Raw genomic sequence first — 17,205 nt, 5'->3', positions numbered from 1 at the left:
AGCCTTGACGGAGTGTCAGTGTCGAAGTCTTTCTTCTATTACAACTCCCCCAAAACTCAACATGTCACGCGGTGGATTTCATTTTGGACTAGGCTACTTTCTAGTGAGCAACCTTGGACCTTGGCAAAATATCATCTCATTTACAGCCTGATAGATTGAATTGCTGTTTTATTCATGTAATGTGCCCAATAACTGAGCAGGAGCAAGGGATGTTTCCGTTCCAACATGAAATGGCTCCTAAGAGCAGCTAATCTGAAGTTGTTCACAAAAATACACAGATCTCAGAATTGCTATTTCTAACCTTCCGACTTATTAATACTGGGTGTTTAATTCTGCCTTTCTATAGCACTAAGGTTGCTGTTCACAGGTCAAATTGGGACTCTTTTTTAGTTTCGACAGTAGCCAGGCTGCTAGCCGTAGTAGTTGCTAATGCTATCTTTGCGTCAGCAGCGAGGGAAAGTTGAAAAGTTATCTGTTTCCACTCAAAGGTAGACTTTTTGTCCAACAACTTGTACACGTCCGACAATTTCATTCACTTGGTGCCTTTTTTTAAAAACATTTTTTCTCACCCAACAAGCTCGGTAGATAGCTAGCTATGAAAGAAATGTATATCACCATTCTTAAACCTAGCTACAAAAATGTGATCGGTCAACTGGATCGTCAACCAGTTTAAAACAGCCGTCAGCAGGATCATTGAAGTGTCATATTTAGTCCAATTTGTAAAACTGTTTTTTTTGAGATTTTTGAGTCTCTTCATTACCAACTCAGCAAATACTGACGCTTCGGGAGTCAGGTTGGCCGCCATCCTTAAGCATCAGTTTTTTTGTAGTTGGGAATGAGACTCAAAAATCAACTTTCTTACAAATAGGACGTTTTAAAATACTTGAATTTTACACCAGTGTTGTTGTTGTTGGATTATTTTGTCACTGACATATATAGCCTAACCAGCCAAAGAAACTATCCAAAGTTGCCATTTGATACGTACCAGAATTAGCTTACAGTTTAAAGTGTAAAAAATTTACACAGCTAAATTCTTCCAATATTAGCTACCATTAGCCACCATGTTGGTCATACCAGACCAAGTAAGGCTCTATCAGCACAGTACCGGTTTGTATTAGATTGAGCAAGGGTGCATACATTTGCTTATGATTTCACCTTTTTATTTTTAAGGTGAAGATTGTGTCATCTCTCACTTTAAAATGAGCTAATCTCAGGGTGCATTTTACCTTACAGGACAAATGTAAAGTCATGCAGATGAGCAGATGACTTGCGTCAACAAGGAGAGCAGCAGAGGGCATGTAAGGCCGTTGAAACTACAGCGTAATTAATGGCTGGCAGGTTGCTTGCCCAGCCTAACTGTTGGGAGGGGCCTACCTATCACACTAATTTGACAGGCAGGTTTTGGATGGGATCTGGTCCACTGAGAGTGGGCCGCTCACCAGTCCAGTCAGTCACCTTCATAGAGTCTGACACCAGACTGCTTTCCTCTAATTCAAACTTCACATCCAATCACTTTTCATTTTCTCATAAATCCTGTTAGATCCCGCCTCCCTCCCTGTACTCCTATTAGGTGATTGTGTTTTAATTTGCAGCAGCGAATGAGCTATTAGCTGTCGCTGACACGCTACCCATGTAATGCTGGAAAGGAGCAGAGCAGCTGTGACAGTTTATCCTCATTCACTCACTCACCACTCACTCACTCACCACTCACTCACTCACTGAGTCACGGGGGGCGCACACACTCTCTACCAAAATGAAACGCACCTACTTTTGGAGCCGATATCAGCCGGGCTGCCCTAGTCTGACTCGTCACAGAAACACTGAGAGACACGACACAGAGCAGATGAGTGAAACTGGCTCATCCCGCTTCTGTGCTGTTAGGTTCACAAGTTCCACGTGCGCCAACACTCTGATCACATATTCACAAGGTGGCTTAGAGCGAGAAGAAAAGGACAGGGGAGAAAATGCAGACTGAATTCTTTTTTTTTTCTTCTTCCGAGGGGGCGACACAGATCTTTAGTTAATTGCGGTTGCAGGAGTTGTCAGAGCATTATCAGTGTCTGCTTGGCTTCGGAGTTGACTGGCAGCTAGATAGAAACCTTATCAGCGAGATAAAAAAGTGAGAAGAGGATGCAGAAATGGGAAGAGGAGAATGAGAGAGAGAGAGAGCTCAGAGAGAAGTGAAAAAGAGGGGGCAGGAAAGAGCGCAAAAGGAGATGGGGAAAAGAGATGGAGAAAGGAAAAAGAAGCATGAAGAGGGTAAAATAAAAGATATTCTAATTCTGTCTTATCTGCAGCGAGTGGAGAAGTTTTATCTGCGTCACTCATCACCTTGCTGCCTCTGATCACCAGAGCAGTTTGACTGGTTGCCAGCCAGAAAACATCAGCAATGATTAAAAAATAATAAAATTAATGAAATAAAACCTCTCATTTGCCCTCTGTTCTGTCCGTTTAGTTCCATTTTGCAACCCCCTCCCCTCTCCTGCGCATTCCCAGCAGAATCCCAGTTTTACTTTTTGCGGTTATATCCTCTCTTCCACTCTTTCTCTTTAAGCTTGCCCTCTATTTCCCTCTCCCGCGCAATTTCTTTCTTAGACGAGTTTCTGTGTTGCTTTCATCTGTTTCCCATTTTTTTCCCTCTCCGTGCTGTTTATGCTTTCTCCCCTTCCTCTCTTTCAACTCTCTTACTTTATATTATTCTGTACCACCTCTTTGTATATCCTCTCTCCCTTTGCTACACTTACACTGCTTGTACTACTCCAATCAAATTCTGATCACATCTTTTTATCAAAGATGCCAACCCTCCAGGAGGCACTACTTTCATGTGATGAAACTTGCTTATAATCCTTTCAAAGCTGTAAAGCCAAGGCTGAATATTAACACTCTACATTATTGACCTTCTACTTACACAACACGTCTTTGTCAGTTTTCCGAGTCGGAAAGTACTTGCTGTTCTGTGTGCCAACCACAAGTGGAGAGAAAAAAGCATTAAAATTAACATGTCTACACGAGGTCAACAGTGGCATTTGTTTATGTTCAAAGGGGATGATGTCAGCAGGATGAATGTGCTGCATGTCCACAGTTTGATACACTTAACACATTGCACTGTGCAATATCTATAGCATATCCTTCTCTTGGCTGGCTCAATGACCCAGTTTAAAAGGAATCAAGTTTAACTTTTTTTCTATCACTGTCAAACACAATAGAAGGAGGTTATATTGGTGAGCAAGCCTTTCTGAGTTGTTTCTATTCATCTTAAGACCGTTTCACAGCTTTTAATTCCTTACTAAGGCTTTGTGATGCTGCATGAAGTAGTTATTCTAGTTATCAAGGTTGTATTTCAAGAATACTAGAGCCCTCAGCTAAACTGTCCATGATTCTTGAAGACAGTGTAACGCAAAATAGTGGTGTCAGACAAAGGCCAAGGTAGGATGACCTACCCTGCCCTGTGCGTAAGTGCTCTGATTGGATTGCCCCTCTCATATTCCCTGAAGTGCACCTCAAACCCCAAGAGAGAAAAGAGGACAATGCTGTGGCCATGACACCAAAGATGCTCGATTACAAAGGAAATAACTCCTCAATGTTTAATAAGTATGCAAAAGATCGCTTCACACCAGGTAATGTATTTCCTGAAACATGTCATATAGTAGTAGTTACATAGCAGTAGTTACATACCTACATCGGTACTTAACTTCTGTCAATAATGCACCCAATTTAACCAAAGCCATGATCTTTTCCTAAACTTATAGCCTCCGAAAGCCCAAACTGTTCTGCTCACAACGTTGACTACATAACGTAATACACCAGAATCTACTGAATATAAAAAATATGCATGTGACTTTGGGACAAACTATATATCTACTTTATATCTACAATATATGGCCAGTATACTGTGTGTACATAGTAGTACCACAATTCATAGGTGCCATCAAAAAGGTGGGTGATCCCTTTTCTTCAACACTACCAACTTGAATGCGCAATAGAACGCCTTACTGGTATACATCATATTTGGAGCCCTCTCTAATCCCACTTTATGCCAGCGATACATTGCATCAGCTCTCGGCATGGGATTCATCATCAATCTTCCCATTTATGCAGCTTTGTGGCGGTCATCTTCACAAATCCTAGCCAGCATCAAGGCCCTTCACAACACAAAGTGGTAACACTAAATTCATGTGTGTGTTTGTGAAATATACCAATTCTGTAGGGACTGCTCGCAGGGCAAGTTGGTGAACTTCTGGAGCTGGCATGGTAACACCCACGCTAACATGTTAGCCACTGGTCGGTCACAATAGCTCTCCGAGCTTCTTGCTATTTTCTCTGTACTGGACCATTTAATCACTCCTGGTATTTTGTTCTTGAGGTGGTGCATCATTTTGTTCAATAAAAACTTTGATTGAACAGGTGAAAAAAAGCTCTTTGAACCAACAAGCTGTCCTTTAGCAATGTTGTTAGTTTGATCACTAAAGAGACAATCAAATTTCCCACAATTTCTAGGAGGTTAAATAAAAATGGATGTTGCAACACAGCTAATAGGCCTAAGCTCTGATAGCTTTTTGTCTTTTGTACTGTCCACAATGTAACTCTTGTAATACTTTTGGCCAAAGCCAGGCCAGCTGTTTTTCCAGTTTCCAGTTTCTAAGCTAAGCTAAGCTAAGCTAAGCTAAGCTAAGGTAACCAGCTTCTGACAGTATCTTTACAGTACATGTCGATGTATTGATCTTTACATTGAACTGTCAACGAAAAAAGAGAGATTACCCAAAAACCATATTATATTTTGGTTTATATCGCACCAACTGGATGGATATAGCAAAATATCATGTAACTGAGTGGCATGGATAGGTACCCGACAGCAAACTTTTGCCCCCTGACATGATTAATGCAGCCTTGTCTTCAAGGCGAGCTGAACAGTTTCATATTCAAGAATTTGTGAGGGGAAAACTACTTAAGAGAAAGAAGCATACATTCATTGACTAGCGGACAGTGTCAGACACAGACTTGTTCATATACACACACAACATTTGTCAGGGTTTGGGGTTTTAAGTGTAGTTATGTCCTGTTTTCTTTTGAAGGTTCTCTCTTCTCCTGCTTTGCACTTCCTGTCTTTGTCTTTTCCCCACCTCTTTTCCTGTTCACCTGTTTCTCAATTGTTAAATAGTCCCTGTTTTATGTGTTTTTTCTTGTCTCTTTGTTGGTTCGTCTGCGTTTCCTTTGTCTGCGTTTGCTTCTCGCATGTCTTCTGTGTTCCAGCTTTTGTTCCCTGTGGCATTGTGGTTTGTTTTCTTGGTATTGTCTCCTTAGTTTTTTCTCAGATTCTCTTTAGCCTGGCTTTTGTTGACAGCCTTTTTGTCGCCTGCCTTTTTATTGTCTGCATCTTGATTTTTGGATTCCAGCTTTGTCAATAAAACTTGCCGTTTGTTTTTTAACCTGCCTGTCTCTGTGTCATTTGGGTCCTTTTGTAACACATACCAACATTATGTATTTCTGAATGCTTAGCCCCTGGTGATGATTTTCCAAGATCACAAAGGTTCAAAATAAATTATCAAAAATAAGTCTGATGGTTGGCTCGCTTGTCGGTTGTGCTCACGTAATGAATACTGTTTTGAAACAAGCCTGTAGAATTATCCTGACATCAAGATTCATCATGTTTTGCCTATCAAACATTATTTCAGATTATATGAGTAATATTAAGTCATTTATCGTCGTAATAATTAAGTCACAACAGTCTTAGCCCAGCCCTTTTCCCCTGAATTACACATGTATACATACATACATGCCCACTCGTGCCCACCTGCACATGTGCACCACATAGAATAATTTCCTTAGAGACTGATTAAGCCATTAAAGTAGACGAGACAGGTTGAGAGAAAATGAACTGTACATCCCATCACATTATGTCACAATTTTGTGCAGCCTTATGGGCTTTTCATTTCTAAGACTTTCCCTACCACTTTGCAACGTACCGAGCCTCTACCACCTCAGCTTGTTTTAGAACTGGCTGCTCCCCTCGCTGTTAAAATCATCAGTCAACATTTTCTGTCTTTTTTAGTCTTGCAGGAGATCAATTCTCTGCCCTGATGTAGCGCTGGCATATCTCCATTGCATGTCAAAGTTCAGCAGCACATGTGAGTACAAATTTGTATCTCATAACCCTGGTATGTTACTATGGAAGAGAGCTGGCTGTTTATGGTCATCAGAGCAACATGAGGTAATTTCTAAAATTAATGCTATTTTCCTGTAATAAGGGGCAATTAGTGCATCTTAGTAAATCTGTCACTTGGAAATGTGCTCTTTTGCGTTGATTGATCTGCTTAATGATAGTGGTAGAATTAATTGAGTTAGTGGGGATGAATGGCTGTGCACTGATCATCCAGTGACTTTCAAACCATTGATTTGTCTCTTATCCTGGCTAATAAGAAGCTGTTACTGGAGAACAGGGTTGCAGTGGTTGTTCTGATCTAAGCCAATTAGTATTACCTGTTCCTTTGCCTGCAGCTAATTAAACCAATAACAGTTTAATTATCAAACACAATTAACATTAGGCTAGTTTGTTAGTAGAAGTATTAATGGCAGCACACTTGGAGCCAAAATTGTATGTATACTTTAGTATTATGTTGCCGTATACATACCAGCACTGGTCTTTTTTCAAAGTAATATAAGTCTGTATTCATATTGGTTGATTTCCTCTTAATTAGGGCCCGAGCACCAAATGGTGCAAGGGTCCTCTTGAAATGCAAGGAGCTGTTATCTCAAATTAATGGCTTTTTCAAGGGCTTTAGCATGCTCAACAACTCATGAATCTTCACCCATTTTATGGGTGGGTCAAAATGGCTTGCTGGCGCCCCTAAAATGAAGTCCGCAGACTACTTTCACCTACTTGTATAAAATTTGGTCAACATGTGAAGCACACTGAGACTTACTAAAAAGTGTCTTGTCACCATGACCTAAACTCAACAGGAAGTTGGCCATTTTGAATTTAGTGCTCATTTTTGGCTATTTGCACTATTTTGTGATGCACTGGGGCCCAAAAATACTTTTCCCCATAAGCTAACATGGTGAATGAAGCGTCTGTAACGGTGGATACATTTTTTGGAGCGTCACAACCCCTGCAGAATGACTCGTTTCACTGTCAGAATCTAGAGGAAAAAAGAGCCTAGAAGAGCCGCTTGATTCAATTATTTTATCCCCATGCAAGTTAGCCGGGCGCTAAACTGGTCAAGTTAGCCAGCTCAGTCGGCAGAAGTCACTAGTGCGCACGCTCTCTGGGCCCCACAATGCAGAAGCTATGTGGAAGACAGAGTCATTTTGGCTTCATGCGCCACTGAGCAGCTTTGATTGAAATGAATGGGACTTTGCCTCCATGGCTGTGTCCAGGTATAATTAATAGGCCTGTGGACTAAACACATTTACTTGCAAATTAGGAGGCATTGTCATTGTGCCACCTACTGGCAACAGGACGCAAGCCTTTTGTGGCAATCATCATTGAATTACATGGAATTTTCATGGTGTGCTCTGATATACCTGAACCTAACGTGTAATGAAAATTCAGATGTGTGTCTTACGGTCAAAGTCTGGCAACTAGGCCGCACGCTCTGACGCATGCGGGGGTGCGAGGGAGCTCGTTCATCACTGCTTGCAGTTTTAATTTATACTATTCTCAGTACAGAGCTATATTCTACTGAAATGAATTCCTATAACCACCATAAGGCCACCACAGCCTACATTCTGCATTTGAAGACATACTTGAATTGCACACTTAATCTCTTTCCTGTACAGTCTGCTCCCTTTAAACATCGAGGTGCAGGTGTTGAATTGATGGAATGCATTGAAAGACATTTCAGCCTTTTATCGGTTCATAATGCAGCATAGGCAGCCATGACACCTAACCCAGATAAATACTATAATTATCGCCGCTGCCTCTCACAGCTCACCCGTCTGTCGATCGTCTGTCGTATCCATCATGTCTACGCAAACACACACACACACACACACACACATACATACACACACACGCTGTTTTGATCCGTCAACTCTGTATCTATCATAGCAAGTCAAAGTGAGATTTAGTGCAGCGCCATGGCGGGGTAACCACACTGTGGGCGAGTCCATATTAAATTGTCTGCTGAAGTGGGCCAGATTGTGTTAGCCCAGTCTATCCATTCATCTAGGCTAATGCCCTTTCTGCCTCCATCCATTTCATGAGCTGAAGGAGACTGAAGAGCAGAGAACCAGGCCCTGGAGAAGAAGGGAGGGGAAGAGGACTTGGAAAGTGAGAAAGGAAAATATTTTAAACGTGGAAATAGAAATAATAGTAGTGCAAAAGTAGATAAAGGATCCCAAATATGGACTAAGTGGAAGTTGTACATGTGTAGACTGTGACACCTAATGCCATAATTATTTTGTTGGGTCACGATACACGATTAACTACATTGTTATTTTAACATTTGTTAGGGTTTTTAATGGGCAAGCCTGCAGCTCCTCCAGTAAGAACAACAGGACAAAACAAGAGCTAATGGAATGAAACGGCATGCCATGTACAGTACATAGCCGCAGCTATACAAACAAGGCTCTATGGTAATGAGCTGGAGGGGGAAAAAACACATATGAGTGGACACACACACACACACACACCACTCCGATGTGCTGAGACGCTATCAGCATGCTCTCGTTTTGCCATTACCACTTTTAAGTGTTGGTTGCCACAGCAACGGTGTGATTTATTTCCCAATTAAGAGTTAGTGAACTTGCTCACTTACAACCAGTAATATCGCGCTGCACATAAATTACCTTCAAGCGTAATGCGCTCCATTTGCTATTGAAAACAAAGAGATCTCACCATCTCGTTTCTCCCAAACAAGCAAACTTCTGTATCAAGAGTTCACTTCTTTTGTGGGTTTACTGTGCAAGAACAAATATTCTCTAATAATATTTGCGCGCCACGTCTACTTGGCAATTAATGTGCTCGCTAAAAAGGGTGCAATTCAGCGGGCTTCACATCCAATAACAACCCTTTTCATCCATCTAGCCTAAAATGAAGATAAACAATACACGGATGGATGAGAGAGTCGGCAGGCAGGTGGGAATGTAATGGAATCAATTAGGCAAACACTCATGATTTATATTCTGTTTTGATAGCAAAGAAAGCTTAATTTACTTTTCTTTTCCGCCTCTTACTGATATCATTTGTTTCTAATGTTTATGCACTGATAACATATGAATCTCATTCCCTCTTGTGACATATAAATCGAGCAGCAGTGCCTGTCTTTATATTCCTCTGTGTGTGTGTGCAGTGCGTATGTGAGCATATAAAGCAGAAGTAATTGTTAATTATTAACTCTAACTAAAATGTTAATGCAATAGCCCTGATTCACAAACATGAAGGCGAGTCTGGCTGGAGTAGATTATACTTTCCGTTTGCATGCGTGTTTCTGTGTGCAATTTGTCTTCATGTTGACATGAGAAATGTTTGCATATCCATGGATGTGTGAGGGGAAAAACAAAGACCCTCGCTTTGCCTAAGTTTGCAAATGGTTGTCTGACATTCTTCTGTAATGAAACCCCTCTGTCCCTCTTTTCTCTTCTCTATTCCCCTCATTCTCTGCCTCTCTCTCCCCTCTCTCTCTTTCACTGCAGTGTTATTGAGAAGTAGAAACTCGTCTGGCCCTCATTAATGTCCCTGGCATTCGCTTGGCTCTGCATCTCTCCTTTGCTCTCCCCAGCCTCTTACAGCTTCATCCCGCATTCTACCCATGCCACCCTTGTACGCGCAACACTAGCAGGCTTCAACTGCAATTAGCACCTGTGTTATCATGGGTTCACACACACACACACACACACACACACACACACACACACACACACACACACTGCAGAAGCATTTAGGTCCACATCTCTTTTTTGTGCCCAGCACCACTCTTCAAATCCTTCACCCCTAGCAGCCCTCTCAATAATGATGGACTTGTTGGACAATAATTAGACAGAGTTAATAAGCATTCAGTTGGTCCAGGGAAACACTTGGGATGCCATGTTCGCCTCCATTAGGGCTTTATTATATGCCTATTCACTTTAACCCTAGTGGATGCTCTGTTGGTGTGTTATCATATTTTATGTATAGTTTAGTTTTGTGAAGAATAAACTGGGGATAAGGTTGGCTACAGTTTAGGCTTAAATGGCACTTTGGTGATTAGGCAAAGATAGAGTCCCTCATGAGCACTGACCAAACTTAACTTCTGTTTATGCGATACTGGAAGCCAGCCACACTTGGATTGTGTACTGCACCGTGTTGATAAGTCTTATCACTGGGTACAATCTGATACTGTTTTTGGCACTAGCCTGCAAAGGCTACGAATTGTCCCGGTATCTTATTAGCTGCAGTATGAATCTTTCATTTGGGTCTCTATCACAGAACCCCTAAAACTAGGCAAAGTCATTACCGTTTTCGCTTTTTCAATCTCTCGCTCTTTTCATGTTCCAAGATCACTCCTTTATCCCTCGCGTTCTATTTTTCATCACAACTTTATCCTTATTCATACCCTCAAACACTCTTTAAACTTGAGGAAATGAGACCCACGTCTCTTGTAAAAAAAAAAAAAAAATTGAAAAAGGCAAAAGGAACTAGGTCTGGGGTGATCACCAGAAAGTTTCTGACATGCAGAATCACCCTTAAGCTGGTGCTGAATGTTTTAGAGCAGGCTGGTCGCCTTTTTTTTCCAAGGGGGATGGGACGGCTCTTGTGTCTGCTCGTCTGCCGGGGCTTTGGCGGTAGAGAAGAGGCAGCTACCTGTTCTGCTCTCCTCTCTCATCTCTTCACACTAATTAGAGAGAGCTGGGTTTAAGTCTTAGTGGGGACACACATCCTCTGCCTGCGCACAGCTGTGTGTGCGTGGTCGTGTGCATTCATCAAAGTGTTTCATGAAGATCCTGTTTTGGTCCTAATGTGTCCAGAAACATATTTTGTGGTCAACATTTTATTAGACATGCTGGTGGACTACAGTGTGCCAAATCCGTGTGTGTGTGTTTGCGCATGTGAATAGTGTGCAGTGAGGTGGCAAGGCACCGCAGGCGATGATAAGGAGGGGGCTTAAGCAGTGGGCTCTCCAGGCCTAATCACTGCACACATTTCAAAGGCGAGGACGCCAATTAAAACTGATAGGGCTCAATATGGGCTTTTGGGTTGCCACAGCGAAGAGCAACACATCCAACATGAAAATCAATCACCCCCCCGTCTCCTGGTCAGGAGAAGCGGTTTGCCAGCCGGTGATCGGAGTGGAGCCTCTGATAAATACATGGGCTCTACAAAGGGCTGTGGCAGGGGCAAGGTGGGAAGTCTCGTGGGGTCATGCAAGGAAGACAGAGATTTGTGTGTCCCCCAATCATCGTGTGTGTGTGCTGGTGTATGTTGGGGATCAGAGGGCCTGTGATCTCAACTCCTAAAAAGTAGGTGGAAAAGTAAGTGAGGGGGACTTTGATGTATATGTGAGGGGGATGAACTGCAGTGTCAGGATGAGTCATTCAATAGCCCGAAAAGCTTTCAACCTACTTTATTTGTCAATCATTTGGCATAGCGAGAGGACATACTGTAGATTCCACATCAGTCAAGTTAAAGGTCCCATAGTATTCTCATTTTCAGGTTCATACTTTTATTTTGAGCGTTTACTGGAAAATTTCCATATTTTAATGTTAAAAAACACATTATTTTTCTCATACTGTGCATTGCTTCAGTGCCTCTATTCTCTGTCTGAACGTTTGTTTTAGTGCCTGTCTCTTTAAGGCCCACCTCCTGAGAAGCCCATTCTGGTCAGCTCTAATTCGTCAGCTCTCACAGGCCTGAGCTGGCACTGCCCACCGCGTTTCCGCATCAGCTCTGCTAGTGTTTTTGCAAACAAGGCTATGCGGGGGGCGTGGATCACAACCTCACAGAAGTCCTGATGGCTCATTGAAAGGTCACATGGATAACATTTTTTTGGAGACAATTCATAAAAAAAAAATACCCAAACATCTACAGAGCTTGTACGAAGGTGCAGAATAGTATATGTTTTCTTTAAAAACATTATTATGATTGTAAATGAATATTTTTGAAATGTTTGTGAGCTAATAGTATAGTGCTGTTGGTATCATGTGATATTAGGTCAGTGGAGTTAGGGGGAGATGGAATGCCTCATTTAGTGGCTGAATAACACCTTTAAAGGCACAGTGTTTGTGTGGATTAAGCATTTTGATACGTGAACAGTATTTATATAGCATCTACACCCACTTTACAATCAAAAAAGACACAAAATCTCACTTTCTAGAATATAGGACCTTTAACAGAATAGTTCTACACTTTGGGAAAATGGTTTATTCACTTATTCGTGAAAAGATTGATACCTCTCATGTCTGCATGCTAACTGTGGAGATAGAGCCAGAAGTTTGTCAGCTTATCTTAGCACAAAGATTACAAACAGGAGGAAGGAGCTAGCCAGGATCAGTCAAAAGCTAACAAAATCAGCGTACCAGCACCAATAGAGCTAAAATGTTAATTTCTCGAAATGATGAACCATTACATTGATAAATGGCCATGACACTGAAACACTATCACACACATCAGAAATACAATGAAAGTGACATTTTTCAAACAATCACAGAGAAAAAAAATGACAACATGCTTCATCAGCAATATGTAATCAATATGTAAACATATTTAGCTGTTGAAAGAGGTCCATAAAGGAAGTGGAATGTTGGCAAAGGAACTAATTATAGTACAGCAGTGATTCAAAAGCTCTGGCCTGTATCTCTGAAAACCAGATTTTTCACTTCAGTGGCGTGTGATTGTTTGTGTCTCTTAACAGTCAGGGCAAAGAATCAAAAGAACCTGCTGCGGTTCACCTCACTGAAGGGAAACTCACAGGCTACACCGGAGCTGAATGTCAAAGTGAGCATTCCTCGCCACCATCCACAGTATAACTGCTGCAGGTCACACTCTGCCAAGGCCGTTTAGGGTGACGTCCGGCGCCTTGTGATGTGTGTGTGACTGCGTGCTCGTACAGATGTGTGTGAAGGCTAATACGCTCTGACAAGCTGATAACATATTTCTTGTCATATCGTTTGGCATCATTAACTAATAAAGATTGATTGCCCTTTGTTCCCCGTCAATGAGTGTTTGTACCATTGCCCTGCCGCTGTGGTGTGTGTGTGTGTGTCTGTGCGAGAGAGAGAGAGAGAGAGAGAGAGAGAGAGAGAGAGAGAGAGAAATTAGAGTATTTTTGAACTGCTCAGGGCTTTCCTATCCACAGATCAGACCCTGGCTGGACCCAACCTTCTCCCATGATGCTTTGCAGGCGGAAATCTTTGAAATACTCCAGGCGGTGGCTAAGAGACAGAGAGAGAACATCATAAATGAAGTGCAAAAACTCTCAGATATACATATAAATGTAATTACTGAGCCAGGTGTTTGCTAGCAGCTTGCTAATATATATAAGTGCAAGTTGGCGTTTAGTCTGTAAAGACTTCAAGTCAATTACGCCTGTGTTGCAGATTCTAATTTACAAGTCTGGCTGCAAAAAATAAAAAAATGAAGGTGCACTCCACCATTTTCACACACAATGATCAGTTTACACATCACCAGTAGTACAAAACATTTGCAAAATGGTCTCTGTGACTCTGGAGGAAAGTCTCTTGAGTAAAGTAAATAACTGATGTCATCAAAATAATCCTCATGATGTCATTAGGGTCATCCTGGCAGGGGCTTGACATTTGCAACACAAAGCTACGTTACATACGGAGGTGTGGAGTTTGAAAGATGTAGATATTTAGCAGTAAGGGGAGGTTGAATGAAAGAAGCCATAGTGTTGCATTGTGTGAAATGTAGGACACAGTGTTTTTGGAGCTTGACCCAGACTAAGGACGTCAAGGTCAAAAGATTAACTACCTATTGAATTCATATATAAAATAAACACGGCGCTGCACATCACCAGAGTAACCGCTATCTGCAGCTGGCGTTAGCAAGTTAGCTCAGTTAGCCGTGCATCTAGTGGTCGGGACTGGGAGCTCGGAGCAAACAATGTTGGCGTTCACACCGCCAGCACAGGAGGCTTGAAGCTGGACTTGCCTGGGGTTAGCTGGTTAGCATGCTAACTTCAGTAGATAACTTTGCAACACAATATATAGACCTGGCAACATCAAAACTGTTGTTTCTGTTTCTGACTGAAATTCCTACATACTGTGCATTTAAAGTCAGGGTTGTTTGACCTCTTCTGCTGCTTTGAGCCTTTCACAGGTCACAACTTATTAAATTGATGGAGTGCCTATATGGTCTGTTGACCTACATGACCTCGAACAACTGTACTCTAAGGGGTCTGCATACTCACAAGTTGGGACTCTGGCCTTCCACCAGCTCCTCCTTGGGGATGGGGTAGAGAGCCTCATATGTACGCTTCTCTCCTGATCCATGGATGGCGTAGGAGTTCATCTTGTTGATATTGGGAGGGAAGTACGACCAGGGGAGGAGAGCCTCACCCATCCACCTGTCCCCTTTGATCGTGGCATTAAACACCATGGGGAGTTGTTGCTGGGGAGAAGATTCAAAGACAAAAATAAGAAATAATAATAACTAAATGCCCCCTTCAATAACTCCCTTGATGTCTACCTACCAGGAATGCTTGGCCAACTCCTGACAGCAATAATATCAGGTGCTGTCCGTGTCTGAAATGAAAACACAATTTGCATGATGGTATTAAGATTGTCTACGAATATACATTCACAGAGATGAATGTTACAACGGCTTAGTTCTGTACTTACGGACAAAACTCCACCTCGAGGTAATTTGTTGTAGTACTGTCGAGGAAAAAGGATTCCACAACTGAAGAGGAGAAGACAAATCATTTAATCAAGATAAAACCTTTTGTCTTGCATTAATAAACTGCTTAAAAGGGTGTTATTAACCTCCTCAGCACCTATTCAAGAGAGAAAAGAAATTAATTCAATAATTTAAGCCGTTTATTTGAAGTTACAGCTGAACAACATTACGTGAAATACCTTAAAATACATAAACTTTGAAATGAGATATGAAGACCAGCACACCCGCTAACCTAGCCGCATGCTCATTATCTACATAGATTATAATGGGGTTGCTTTCCATTCTAATAAGTAACATTAATGAGGCCAAATATGTGGGGCTCATTAACCGGAAATCGAACTTACTTAAGGTCAATTAGATAGGATTGTTATTACTCAACCTCATCACTGGGTTTAATTGCTGTGTCACCATAATAATGATAATGCAATTACTATTATGGCCTCATAAACAGAGCTAGTCCCTCATCTCTCAAACCTCATTGGACTACATTCATAATTTTATCTTGGCTTTTAGAGTGGTCTAAAATTGCATCATAGAGAAATCATGACTGGAATAACAAGGATTTATTCAGTACAACTATTGAGGGTTGGGCACCATAAAAGCAAGACCTGTACAATACAATGCAATCTATTACAACCCGCCATAAATGTGACCTTTGTGAAGTTAATATAGTTCAGTTTGAATCGGCACAATGGAGTCTGGAGTGTGTCACTGGAATAATTACATGCTGTAGTTGGTTGATTAAAATCAGTCAGAGGAATAGTAAGAGTTTGATGAGAAAATCAATAGCACTTTTGTATCTGTCCGCTCAATATGAAGCTGAAGACCGGACCTACTCTGTGTCTGACTGGCCAACCCTGATATTCTTATCACAGCTCCCACCAATCTCACTCCTTATGCCTAAACCAAAGCTACCCAACCTACAAAGGCAACTAATCAGAGGCAGAGGAGGGCAGATGTTAGAGAGAAAATCAGTGGGATCCAGCGGAAACCACAAACTTGTCATTTTTACACTTCCGTTGTTAAACAAACAAATGATATACAGAATAATGTGTAAGTGGAGTTGGCTCCAAAGCTCACTGCTGGCTGCAATTTCATAATGAATGGACATAAGGTATATGAGAGTCATATAAATCTTCCCATCTAACTTGACAAGAAAGCGCATATGCATGTTCCCCAAATTGTTGAACTAATCCTTTAATTAGCTATGCATTCAAAAAACAAGTTATAAGGTTTTTTTGGTTAAAGCAACGTTATGTAGAAAGTGCGATTTGGCGACCCATTACAAAATAATTTTGTCTCATTTAGCATTACTTTTGCATTGACTTTACTCTTCACAGATGCATCATGGATTTGCCATTCAAACCCTGGATGTTCTTGCTACATGTCTAGAGAACCCCTGTGGTGCAGCACCATACAGCATCGCCTCAGCTCCTAAATTCTCACCCACCTTCATAATCCCAGAGTCCAGGGAAGGCCTGACTCGGGGGCCCCGGAGGAGCCGCTGGGTCATTGAAGAAGGGGCCAAACATCTCTATCTTCAGCCCTCCTTGGCCAGGAGAGAAAACGATCCTGATGGGGTCATGATCTACTGGATTGCTGTCCCAGGTGTTCTGGATCAAATACTGCATTTGGGTAAGAGGACTGAAAGAAAAATGAAATCAAAATTACAATCTGCCATGTTAGAGACACAGGACTGCACTAGTCTAAACTGTAAACTTACAGAGATTCACAGCATAGCAGAATGTGGATAAGTGTCATTAACTGTATTCCTCGAGGTGCCCCCATGTTGTCAAAACTCACAGGTGAAAATACTCTCAACTGTGCCCAAGCTGTACTTTCCGTTCTTAAAATACCACGTTCTGTCTTTTCAGCAGTTTGTAATCAAATTAGGTTAACGTCAAATGCAGTTCTGTTACTCAATAACTTATAAAGATAGTCAAATTGACTTCCTGATATGGGAAACTTGGAACTATTACCTATCAGCTGAACTTACTTGGTGTCCAGGCTGTGGTTTCAGATAAGACCTGATTTCAAAATCTGGGAAACTAGCCAGATGAGATGATTTTCCAGCAGAATTTTTCTGCTAAGTAAGAATAACCAATCTCTTATTTTGGTAAGTTAGCAGATCATATGACCAGTTCGACCAGCTATCCAGCATTTTTATACCTACACTCACTGACGGACCAGAGCAGCTCGTCGGGCTAAAAACAAACTATTTCCACCAGAAGTATGTCACATATAATATTCAAACTGATACTTAAAGACTGGATTTCTTGAATTGACAAATCCTTCAAAATATATCCGACTGAAGCCTCCTGACATAAAGCGGAACCCTTTTCATTTCCGCGTTGTGAAGACGGAACAACTTC

General features: G+C 41.6%; 1 protein-coding gene across 3 annotated transcripts; it reads right to left on the bottom strand.

Annotated features, from left to right (window-relative positions):
* Window positions 1–12,322: 12,322 nt before the first annotated feature.
* Window positions 12,323–17,173, bottom strand: c1h4orf33 (chromosome 1 C4orf33 homolog). Of its 3 annotated transcripts, none has more exons than XM_073478511.1 (6): window positions 16,830–17,173; window positions 16,284–16,477; window positions 14,776–14,836; window positions 14,628–14,679; window positions 14,346–14,545; window positions 12,323–13,347 (listed from the first exon to the last, which is right to left on the bottom strand). In XM_073478511.1, the coding sequence occupies exons 2-6, from the start codon at window positions 16,462–16,464 to the stop codon at window positions 13,251–13,253; spliced, it is 591 nt and encodes a 196-aa protein (XP_073334612.1). In that variant the 5' UTR covers window positions 16,465–16,477; window positions 16,830–17,173; the 3' UTR covers window positions 12,323–13,250. The 3 variants fall into 3 exon arrangements, with proteins under 3 accessions (XP_073334612.1, XP_073334603.1, XP_073334620.1); XM_073478502.1 differs by having other exon boundaries at window positions 16,557–17,148; XM_073478519.1 differs by having other exon boundaries at window positions 13,155–13,347; window positions 17,007–17,092.
* Window positions 17,174–17,205: the final 32 nt, after the last annotated feature.

This window comes from Pagrus major, chromosome 1 (assembly GCF_040436345.1).
Source record: "Pagrus major chromosome 1, Pma_NU_1.0".
Lineage (NCBI taxonomy): Eukaryota > Metazoa > Chordata > Actinopteri > Spariformes > Sparidae > Pagrus > Pagrus major.
This window is presented reverse-complemented; position numbering and strand designations above follow the sequence as displayed.